This window comes from Daktulosphaira vitifoliae, unplaced genomic scaffold, assembly GCF_025091365.1.
Source record: "Daktulosphaira vitifoliae isolate Bord-2020 unplaced genomic scaffold, ASM2509136v1 Scaffold_3, whole genome shotgun sequence".
NCBI classification, from domain to species: domain Eukaryota; kingdom Metazoa; phylum Arthropoda; class Insecta; order Hemiptera; family Phylloxeridae; genus Daktulosphaira; species Daktulosphaira vitifoliae.
The window spans coordinates 23,569,985-23,581,511 of NW_026099574.1; the positions used below are offsets into that span (position 1 = coordinate 23,569,985).

At 23.6% G+C, this 11,527-nt stretch overlaps 3 protein-coding genes across 5 annotated transcripts in view; 1 reads left to right on the plus strand and 2 right to left on the minus strand.

Annotated features, from left to right (window-relative positions):
• Positions 1 to 94: 94 nt before the first annotated feature.
• On the minus strand, positions 95 to 4,254 carry LOC126903261 (RNA polymerase II-associated protein 3). The gene is made up of 10 exons (XM_050681356.1): positions 4,052 to 4,254; positions 3,841 to 3,984; positions 3,678 to 3,779; positions 3,485 to 3,610; positions 3,198 to 3,325; positions 2,943 to 3,135; positions 1,809 to 1,982; positions 1,461 to 1,727; positions 1,077 to 1,269; positions 95 to 329 (listed from the first exon to the last, which is right to left on the minus strand). Exons 2-10 carry the CDS (start codon positions 3,961 to 3,963, stop codon positions 247 to 249), a joined length of 1,389 nt encoding a protein of 462 aa, XP_050537313.1. The 5' UTR covers positions 3,964 to 3,984; positions 4,052 to 4,254; the 3' UTR covers positions 95 to 246.
• A 408-nt stretch (positions 4,255 to 4,662) lies between these two features.
• LOC126903283 (uncharacterized) lies at positions 4,663 to 7,059 on the minus strand. 2 transcript variants are annotated; one of them, XM_050681391.1, is made up of 3 exons: positions 6,839 to 7,059; positions 6,263 to 6,540; positions 4,663 to 4,994 (listed from the first exon to the last, which is right to left on the minus strand). In XM_050681391.1, the coding sequence occupies exons 1-3, from the start codon at positions 6,882 to 6,884 to the stop codon at positions 4,815 to 4,817; spliced, it is 504 nt and encodes a 167-aa protein (XP_050537348.1). In that variant the 5' UTR covers positions 6,885 to 7,059; the 3' UTR covers positions 4,663 to 4,814. The 2 variants fall into 2 exon arrangements, with proteins under 2 accessions (XP_050537348.1, XP_050537347.1); XM_050681390.1 differs by lacking the exon at positions 6,839 to 7,059 and adding an exon at positions 6,689 to 6,832.
• A 153-nt stretch (positions 7,060 to 7,212) lies between these two features.
• The window catches only part of LOC126903262 (ruvB-like helicase 1), an 11,353-nt gene continuing 7,038 nt past the window's right edge, over positions 7,213 to 11,527 (plus strand). The window contains exons 1-4 of one of the 2 annotated variants that reach the window (XM_050681360.1): positions 7,213 to 7,534; positions 8,313 to 8,441; positions 9,048 to 9,222; positions 9,601 to 9,803. In XM_050681360.1, the coding sequence (XP_050537317.1) occupies positions 7,394 to 7,534; positions 8,313 to 8,441; positions 9,048 to 9,222; positions 9,601 to 9,803 (648 nt within the window). In that variant the 5' untranslated portion in view covers positions 7,213 to 7,393. The remainder of the gene's footprint in view (positions 7,535 to 8,312; positions 8,442 to 9,047; positions 9,223 to 9,600; positions 9,804 to 11,527) is intronic. The other variant, XM_050681359.1, reaches the window with a different exon arrangement.

The window sequence follows — 11,527 nt, forward strand, 5'->3', positions numbered from 1 at the left end:
ATTAATGTTGATATTGTTTGAGTGCTTAAAATAGTATCTATTATAATACATTTAATTGTTGTATGTACCATCATCTATTTAAGTAAAATTTACTATACAGTAAAATAAAATTACAGTGTTACAATTTAAATAATTATTGTGAAAATGTACAAACTATTTTATTAAATGAAAAATTGTGTTATTAAAGTTACAAAAAATAATATATTACATACTGCTATAAATTTTAAAAATTAACAATTTTTTACGTTATATTCCAAATAAATCTTTAATTTTGTTTAATACATCATTGGAAGTTGATTTAGATGCATAAATGAATAACTCATTAATACCTAAAAATATAGAATATTATTTTTTTACACAATCTATTAGTTATAGTACTGATCATTAAAGTTCTTGACTGCTAAATTCTCGTAAAATAATAATTCTGAGAATTTTTAGTGTAATTAAGTTGTATTTATAAGTGCTTAAAATTTCATATAAGGTTAATTCATTAAAAATGAAGATGTTATTCTTTAGTTTAATTTTCATTTAAAAATCATATAAATATAAGGCAAAACTAAGCACATAGTAGGTTTTGTTAAGAGACATTGCTGGGATTTAAATAATTTAAATTGTTTAAAAACCTTATACTCCGCATTGATTTATGTTGTAATAGAGTATGGTAGTGTTTTATGAAATACATTTATAGAACTAATGGTTGCCCATTAAAATATACAAAATGATGCAAAGCTATGATAGCTAGGTTATAAGGGTAATGGTACCAACTTGCAGTTTAAATTAGTAAAATATGTATGTTTCCATTAAAAAAAAGATTGTAATTTAAAAAGATTATTATTTTAGGAAATTTAGTAGTCAATGATAAATCAATCGCCCTATAAATCCGTGACTTGATACAATGAGGGCTAATGTCACATTTTATTTAACTAATTTCATAAGTATTGATACAAAAAAAATTATTAAAATAGAAATTACACAAATTATATATAGTTTTGGTTTCATGGAATTTAAGTCCCCTTAGGTTTTTATTACTTATTAAAAAATATATATATATATATTAAAGCTTAATAAATATTTACTAGATAATTGATCAGCAGAACAAAACATAATTAGCATTTGTAGTCTTGGCAATTCACTTATTCCAATTAAGTAATCTGTTACATCATGGTCATTTTTTATGAATTCCATTTTTAGTATTTGTATTATATTAACAAATAGATCATTATCCATAGAATTTTTAACAATTTCTGGTAAATTTCTTCCAGGAATTTGCTAAAATTATAAATATATCTTAAAATAGCTATACATTTATTGGATAAATTACCAACAACCAGGTGACTCAGAACAGAGCTTAAGTAATAAAAACAAAAATAAAATAATAACAGTCACTCAAATAATGACTAAACATTAATCGTTTAAAAATTATTTTTAGTAATTCAAATAAAATAGATATACATATTTACTTTTAAATATTGGTATAATAAATTTGTATCGGTTTTCAAATATTCCCAGTCTTGTTTTAACTGAATGTATGTTTTAGGAGATGGTGGTAATTTTAGTTTACTTGTTGGCTGTGTGACATTTTTATTTGCTTTTGGTTCAGTACAATTATTATTCAATACAGTACTATTAACTGAAAATACTTCATTGAATGTATTTTGAAGTATATTTACATCAGCTACATCTCTTTCTACTTGAATAGCTTCAATTGTTGGAGTAAGCAATGGCTTCTGAAAAAATTATACATTATATTTTATTTATTGTTATTCGACGTATCCATAAAAATGTCAATATATATTACAAATATTTACTTTTGATCTTAAATGAGGTGGCTTAAATATAGGATTAATTTGCTTGCAATTAACTCTAGATGGCCAATTTTGAGGCATGGTACTTATAGTTTTTTCTGATGAATCAAATAATAAACTAGAGTGTGTTTTACTATTCACTGGTTTAACTTTTAAATCAGTATTTTTTGAAATTTTCTAGATAAATCACATAATAGTTTTAATTATTAAATATTTAAAAATTATCCAATAAATAATAATTCTATATAATTATCCATTTAAATTTCATAACCAAAACAATAGATTCATCAATATGAAAATAATATTTTGAATATATTTGTAAATAACACAGAACAGAATTATCACAATATTTTTAGTTCCAATAAATTAAAATTAATATTTTCTACAAATTTGAAGCCTATTAAGTTTTTTCTTATGATTTAAGTTTTAAAAATTGAATGATAACTTCGAAATTATGAAATAAATTCACAATATTCATAAATTTATTTTCTAATCTACTACTCTTGGCAACCCCAGGATTTTTCAATGGGGATGATTAAATATCAAAATAATTATTTCATAAGTTTTGTAATAAAATATAGGATTCATATAGCTAGTTTTAATCCATATAATTATCTCTGAATACACTACTATCTACATGATATAGAAACTAAATCACTAAAATCATTTAAACTTCAGTACTACTTAGCTTTAAAAAAATATCTTTATAGTTGAGCTTAAACGTATATCAAATTATATACCCAAAATTTCATATATTTGACAAATTACTTAATAATAATTAGTCTAAAAATGTAGTAAAGAACATTAAGAAAATTGAAATGATCAACTAGTTTTTCAAATAAACAAGAAAACTCCTTAATATATAAACTAATTACAAATAATACAAATTAAGATTGTAAGATTATTTCTAGTATTGAACAATGAGTAGAATCTCAAGATCTACGTCTAGATGATTTTCTTTGTTATAACTATAAAAAGAAGTTAAGTAAATAATTTTATATATTGTTGAAAAGTCAATGAATCGTCAATCAAAAAATACTTTACTCTCCAAAGATAATTTTTCTCTATATAAAAGTATATTATATATAATATTTTATGCTATTTAATTTCTATTATAAAACTTATTTATATTTTTACTTTGTTGACAATAATAAAACTTTGTTTGGCTTGTGAATTATTAGGTTCTAATTTTAAAACTTCAAGAAGATCAGCTTTTGCTTCATTGTACATATTTAAAGACAAGTATGCAGCACTTCTTCTTTGATAAGCCTTAACATATGTTTTATCTAACTTAATTGATGCACAACAATCATTTATTACACTTTTAAATCTAAAAATATAAAATATTAATTTAAATATAACTTCACATATAAAATTTAAAATTAATTTAACTCTTTCATTTGAAGATAGCAAAGTGCTCGATTTGCATAAAATACAGGATCTTTATCATAATATTCTATTGCTCTTGTATATCTTAGTATAGCTTCTGACCACTTTTGCTTTTGTACTAATGAATTACCCTAAAATATTTAACACATATTTATTAAATTAAATATGCACATATATATAATAAATATTAGTAGAACAAAAATAATAAAAAGTTGTATTTTTATCTTAATAAATTAGTAAATTTATCTCTGATCTCTGTAAAGTTGACTATATATAAATTTTAAAATTACCAAGTCTTTTTCATACAAAGCCTCAGAATGTCTTTTCTGATTTCTAGTTTTAGATATACTGTCTACATTGCTATTTGTTGGTAATTCTTTTTCGTTCTTATGGTCTATTTCCTCACAAGCCTTATCCTATAAAATTATTGAACAATTTATGTACATTTATTTTGGTTATTGATAATTTCTTTTAATAAAATACCACATCAAACTTTTCCCAAGCAGAATAATCCCAAGAAGAAATTTTGTTTTTTGTATTTGAATTACAAGATTGATTAAATTTCAATTTCTTATCGTCTTTTTCCTAATAACAGAATATTATTTAAATTTAGCAAATGAAATTAATAATATAATCAATATTTAACCAAAATAGGCGATGAATCTTTTCTCTTCATTTTATCTTGCCAAATTTTCATGTCACGTAAATAATTGGATAATTCATCTTCATTCTCTTGAAGTTGTTGTTTCAATAAGTAAGGGTTATTCATTCCCAATTTTGTTATTTCACCCTGGTGTAATAGTGTAAATATAACATTAATTGATTAGTTATTTAAACTTAAAATGCAAATTTATTACTTATTCATTTGAACGCAGTATTAAAAACGAAAAACATACAATCACAACCTATAACATTCGAGACGGTGGATTCTAGTTCCATAGATTCGGGCATCTGATAAAGGATCCTTATCATTATTTTTATCATAGAATGTGTATTGTTATGTACAGTAATAGGTAAATTCTGTTATTCAAAAATCTTGTTTAATTCCCAGGGAATTCATTTTAAAAAATACCCCAAAATAATGGTCATTTTTTTTTTTTTTTTTTTTATTAATTTAAAATAAAAGTAATATTAAAAGAAAGTATACAAAAAAATTATCCTTTTAATATTTAATTTTTCTTTTGAGTTTTCGATGTAGAAAATTATTTAAGTTCTATTACAATGTTTATAAACAAGATATAAATTATAAAAGATGAATATTATAGTATTTAGTCCAAAATAATCACAGAAAAAAAAAAATTACAAATAGTTCTACCAAAACTTTACTAATAGCATCTTTGGGCTAGTTTAATCTTAATGCAGTGTTCTTGTGGAGATAAAATAATATATAGCTGTTGGCCAAAAAAATAACTAGATTAAATAAAATAATATAATACATAACAAATTAACTTTTGGCTTCAACTACAACTTACATATTTGTACAAAATGTATTTAATAGTTTTTTATTATAAATCATAAAATTGGATAATTAGTAAATAATAATTAGGAAGTAGTTAAATACAAAATATAACTGTTTATAAATAAATGATAATAAACATATAAATAATAATTTAAATTTAATCAGATAAATTCTTGACTTAGAGGATCAAATTGTATAAGGTTAGGATCAATTCCAAGACTTATTATTAAATCTTCCATAGTTTGAGCATTATTCATCAATTTTTGATGGAGGGACTTCAAAGCATCTTGACAAACACATAACCATTTTTTTGACAAATCTTGTATTTGCAATAAATTATGCTACAAAAATTTGACAGTAAGATAAAGTAAATTGTAAATTTTAATAGATTATTAGTATGTAACTAAATATTTTTCTTAATTTACTGAGTATGTGTTTTTTTCCAACACTCCAAATTTTGAGGTCATACGTCTATATAGGTTTATTAATATTATATATTGTTAATTGTATATCATAATTTTTGTATGAAAGGAGATGGAATAATTATCAATATCTTTTGTTAAACGCTGTACATTTAGTTTTAATATGAGGATTATATGTTAAACGTTTGTAAAGAGTTATTTTCAAATATCTTTATGTGTTATTATTTAAAATGTTACACCATCTATAATGATAAAAGGATTGGAAGTGTTTGGATGAAAAGTGAATATTATCTGAGAAGATTTCATTTGATCTAATTTGATTTACTAGGGTTACCCTACAAGGATAAGTTGGACATATAAATGAATTTAGCAAACTTTATATTTTTTATTATCAATTTTCATATTTAAATCTTATTCTAATATAAACTTAAAATAACATTAAACAATTATTTCTTATTATATTTATAAAAGCTTTTAGATTTTATTTAAAATCTGACTCAGGTATATAAATTTGCTCTTTGAACTCGGGGTAAATTTAATTATTTATATTTTAGTTTCTCAATCAGACAAATGAAAATTAATTACTTGTGTCAACTTTATTAATGAATGTCATTATATTTATAAAGCTTAAAGTCAATGTTTTATAGCTACAATAAAATAAATTTTATAAAACTAATTTATTAAGCTGTTGACAAAAGACAATATATCTTCATTATCAAATATTTTTCATAGCTAAATAATGTGAATATTTTCAGTGTTTCAAGTGTATGTACAAAATAATACTACTTAATTAAATATCAAATTGGAATGATACTAAACAGTAAATAGTTCACTGAGATTGATCTTGAGTAATATCTATAAAAGTTTTTATAATAATTATCTTTAATTTTGTAAAAAAAAAAAAAAAATAATAAATTTTGTCTACTTTAAGGAATTGAGAAGAAAATTAACAAATCAATAATAAATGTTGGACATTTTTTTTTTAATTTCCTAATATTTTAATAAATTAAAAATTATTGAAATAATTTGTTACGTAAATGAGAATGTGTCGAATCATATAATATTGAAATTCAAATCCACATTTGTTTATTTGGTTCAAAATATCAAACAGTTTTACAATTACTCTACTTCAATAAATACATAGATAATAATTTAAAAATAAGAGTAATTATAATTAATTCAATAACCTGTTTACTATTTTTTATCTCATAATTTAGCTCTTCAATTTTTTTCTGTTTATAAGTTATTCTACTTTGTATTTGCAATTTTCCATCTATCATACATATATCATATTTGTTCTTAGTTGATGCTGTTTTTTCCAAAAACTCATTAGATGGCTTGATTTTTTTTTTTAAACTAGAATGCAATGGTGAACCCAATGATTTTCGTTTGAGACCCATTCTTCGACAAGGAGTAAGAGAAGTTATTTTTTTTGATGCAGTGGAAAATTCAAGATTAGACATACCTACATAAGAAATTCACACATAAAGACATTTTAAAATATAATGGTTGCATGTCGAAAAATCAAGAATAACTTATATAAATAGAAAATAATAAATGTGGTACTAATCTTACAATTAAAATTGTTTATCATCAATTCAAAATTAACTTACTATGAGCAAACAATTGACTATTTAGCTTTTCACATATTTTAATTATAAAAAGTAAAATTCTTTTATTTAAGATTCGAATCATATTTTTTATGCCTAAATCCTAAACTGTCATTTGTAAACTACCATAGGATTATTGTATTTGAAACTTACTTTTTCTATTTTTCAATTCTTTTATTTTAAGAACGCTATACAACATAGCTAAATTATTTATAAGAGTTCAATTTTTCATTTTAATTATGTAAATACGACTTAGGCATTACTTCTTTAAAAATATTATTACTACGAACTTTATATTTATTTTTTACAGTTGTCAATTAATGATATATTAATTATATGTTTAGAATTAGAACCTAACGGTGGATTAATGTACTTTTCAAATTCTCAATATAGATTAAATACACATTGTGAATTTCATGAACTGCATAAAAAATTGTGGTTTTAACCATGGTAAGATATATGTTTTATTACGTTACCAATGAATTATTTGGTTTCCATAGTTATCGCATAGATAAAATATTGCGGTTTTTTAATATTATGCTATATAACACGCTGAAGTTGAGTTCACTTACAACTTTATGATCATAACTAAAATAAATGTTACTTAAGACAATATATTTTATATTTTTAGAATTTTGATGTTGGCTTTGAGCTTAAAATAAGATTTTATATTATATATTTTTTCTCATTTCATCGATCAAATTAACAATGAAAATTGAAGAAGTCAAGAGTACTGTAAAAACTCAACGTATATCTAGCCACAGTCATGTTAAAGGTTTGGGACTCGATGAGTTAGGTGAAGCGATTAAAATGGCCTCAGGATTAGTTGGTCAAGAAGATGCAAGACAGGTAAAATAATATTATTTAAGAACTATAATGCTGGTACTTAACAAATTTAATTACAAATATATTCTGTACTACGATTTCTAATTTAATTTATATTAAAAATACCAAAACCTTCATTAATGAACTATTTTTGTCCCATGCATTCTTATTCTAAGTCCTGTAATTTTTTTTATTTAAGTTATACAATATTAGTATAATAAATGATGACATTCCCAAAAATGGGAAAATCAAATTTATAAGGGTTTGTAAACCTAAATAAAACTTAATCTAATAACTTATAGTAATTAAATAATCTGTTCCATTCCAGTTATTTATATTAACTTTGCTAATAATATTACTAGAAATGTATTTATATTTATAATGGTTAAATGAGAATAAATGTCAAAATAAATTATTTCTTAAAATGTCTATATTGATATTATAATCAATTATTAGAATAAAATTAGTGTAGATTTCAATCATGATAACAGAAAGAATGTACATTATCTCAACAAAAAAATTGTTTTGAAAATAAATTTTGTATAGTATCAAATATAATTCATTTTTTTTACATTTTTTCTACTTAAAAAAAAGGAAATTGGTATATGTCCTTTTAACATGACAGTGTGAATATTATAAAATTAGAACCTCAAGTGAAAATTTATTAATATTTTTCTGTTAAAAATATGGGTTTTTCTCAAATAGGGGTCTATATCCTAATACCATGGTTTTAAAAATATTTTTATATAAATTTTACCTTTTAGTCTTTTTTATATTGCAAATTGAATTTATAAAATTTTAGGCAGCTGGAATTGTTGTGGATATGATAAAAACAAGAAAAATGGCTGGCCGTGCTGTTTTAGTTGCTGGACCACCAGGAACTGGCAAAACTGCAATTGCTCTAGCAATTGCTCATGAACTTGGAAACAAGGTTAGTTATATAATTATAGAAATATGTTGAAATTGATTTTAAAATTTATAAAAAGTAATTAAGTAACAAGTAATGTTAGTTATTAAAATAATCAAATATTTTAATAATTTTAACAAAAATACTCAACAAAATTTAGTTTTATCTTTTTTTTATTTATAAAAATTGGAAGTTTTAGAATAATTGAAATAAGAAGTCCAATAATATATTAAAAATACATATAATTTTTTAATTTATTGATAAGATTATTATTAGCAGGGTATTTATTAATTTATGAAATAATATGTGTTTAGATAATAGAACTTAATAAATATTTGTATACTATATTATACATTTTTTGTGAAAAATATTCTTTATGGTGCTTCAAGTACATAAGGTTGAAAAAACAACTCAGAATACGAACCCCTCAATTTTAATAAAGGTTTAATAAAAGTAATTCTTTAACAATTTAGAACCTTTTTACTCAATCCTTAATTCCATATTTTAACTATGGTTAAACAATGAAATATAAATATAAATTACATCATCTTAAATACTATCATATAGTTTAGTTAGAAAATTTTTTTTCTAGTATAATTGTAATTATAATTCAATTATATAATTTCATAGGTCCCATTTTGTCCTATGGTTGGTTCGGAAGTCTATAGTTCAGAAATTAAAAAAACTGAGGTTTTAATGGAAAATTTTCGTCGTGCCATTGGCCTCCGAATTAAAGAAACAAAAGAGGTATATGAAGGCGAAGTAACTGAAATGACACCAGTTGAAACGGATTCAACTGCAGGAGGTATATAATGAAAAAATTTTCTTATGATTTCTTTTTAGTTATTCAATTTATATTAAATTCCTAAAAAAAAAAATTATTATTTTTATATCCTTTTACTTCCCGAACATAACATATTACAGAAGGTGGTGTCCCTCTTTCACATGTTAGGGAGTCAAAGATGGCTCTTTTGGTTAGGCCAATGATTAACGGGACACATATTATGGCTCACTTGCACCAGGAACCAGATACCACCAATGAGAAAATCACAATAAAATCTCGTTAGCACCCTGGGAATCAAATCTGGGACCTTTTGTGTCAAAACATACATTTCTACCCACTAGGCCAGGCTGACCTCTTTAATTTACTTTAAATTACTAAAATAGTAGTCTTATATTCTAGGATATTCCAAAACTATTTCACATGTTATTGTTGGACTTAAGACTGCTAAAGGAACTAAACAATTAAAACTTGATCCTACAATTTATGAATCATTACAAAAAGAAAAAGTTGAAACTGGTGATGTTATTTATATTGAAGCAAATAGTGGTGCAGTTAAACGTCAAGGCAGAAGTGATAGTTATGCTACCGAATATGACTTAGAAGTAATTTTTAATCATAATTATCATATAATGAATTTATTATAAGTTAAATTAATTAATCTTTGTATTATCATACGTGAAATTTTTCTTCCCAATTGTTACAAAATTTGTACTATTTAAATTGATTATTTTGACATCAGTCGGTCAAATTTGCAGTAGGTATTAAGTATGTCCCTAATCATAAAATTAATATCTATACCAGTCAACCGGTCTGGTGGTCAGTATCCGGTTTGTTGTGACAGCTGACCACACATAGTGCATCACCAATATATTTGTAACTCCCAATGAACCAGTTGCCACCAGCACCATCAACACAGGCTACTACATGATTATGTGAATATTCTTTCTCCACTAAATTACCAAGGTTAAAAGACATAAAAAAAATGTTGTTTTATTGTTTATGATTAACATGGTGTAAAACCACGTTTATTTTTGGTTTGTAACTGAATTATTTTTTTTGTACTCCATTTTTTTATTAAAACAAATGTTGAGATTACCACCTTGATGTAGAACATCAACATAATGGGCTGAGTAGTCATTCATGGCTAGTGGTAAGCCAGCACGTCTGGAAACATCAATGAACATCAACACTATAAGTAACCTCCCATTAACACGTTGATTTTTTTTTCATTTTATCTGACTTTTGTAATATAATAATAAGGCACTTTTCTGCCTTTATTTTTATATTTGTCTATGTAAAAGAATAAAATAATTAAATTAGTATATTATACATAGACCATTTTGTTTTTTGTAATTTGAACCTCGACATAATTTCAAAATACTCTAGCCTCTGCCAACAAATGCTATTTATTACTTGGCTCAGCTAGTAGGTTACCATCTGGTGTTCTCCCTAAGCAATTAGTAAGCCCATACTAAGGGCCCAAACATTACTACATGAATACTATTTAAAATCCTTAAGACATATCGATATATGGTATCATTTGTTATGTGGCATAATCGATGGTGTAGCTAAGCATTTTGCTCGAGAAGTGCTAAAACCTTTCTTTTTTTTTTTTTTGCCTATTATATACTCTTACTAGTATCAAAGTCATATATTGTTAGTAGTAATAATTAAGTGAACACATTTTACATGGCTTTCCTTTGATCAATGCCACTCATAAACTTAATTCAAAATATTGTCTGACTGCACCTAAAATGCCCTACAAAACTAATTTATGATATTCTAATGCCACAACAATAATCAGCAAATGATGTTTTCATCCAGACCCTCTTTAATACTGGATTGATTATCACAGGAAAAAACATTATTTAGATATTTTTTTTATGTTTTGAAAATAATAAATAAATGTTTAATAAATTACATATCTAAATTTTTTCAATTAAAAAAAAAAATTAACTCAACACATTCTACTGGAGCGTGTGTTCAGTTATTCTTCAATTATTCTTAGACAAAGAATAATTGTTAGCAATTAAATGTTTAGCATTTAATATTTATAATTGTAATCTCTGAATATTAAAAAATAGTTTAACTTTATTTTCCTCTCCTAAATATTTTAAAATGTGATGTAACTAATTATCAGCTTATTATTATTATACTGTTGAGCGACCGTTGTATCACCTGTATAGTAATTCAAGTTAGTTGACTTTCTACAGTCTCTTTGCTCTTTATCTAAGGAGTGATATATTTTTTTTGTCACTAATTTATTTAAAACATAATATATACTGCATTCATTTTTTTTTTTTTTTTTTTCTTTTTTTTTTTTTTT

Bases quoted from the DNA above. Each gene is read 5' to 3' on its own strand.
- LOC126903283 (XM_050681390.1), bottom strand. From the start codon at position 6,770: ATGATTCGAATCTTAAATAAAAGAATTTTACTTTTTATAATTAAAATA. The intron at 6,541-6,688 runs GTAAGTTAATTT...TTTCTTATGTAG, and splicing joins TAGTCAATTGTTTGCTCATA to GTATGTCTAATCTTGAATTT. The intron at 4,995-6,262 runs GTTATTGAATTA...AAATTTTTGTAG, and splicing joins AGATAAAAAATAGTAAACAG to CATAATTTATTGCAAATACA.
- LOC126903261 (XM_050681356.1), bottom strand. From the start codon at position 3,963: ATGAATAACCCTTACTTATTGAAACAACAACTTCAAGAGAATGAAGAT. The intron at 3,136-3,197 runs GTTAAATTAATT...TTATATTTTTAG, and splicing joins TGCTATCTTCAAATGAAAGA to ATTTAAAAGTGTAATAAATG. The intron at 1,728-1,808 runs GTAAATATTTGT...TAATTTTTTCAG, and splicing joins CACCTCATTTAAGATCAAAA to AAGCCATTGCTTACTCCAAC.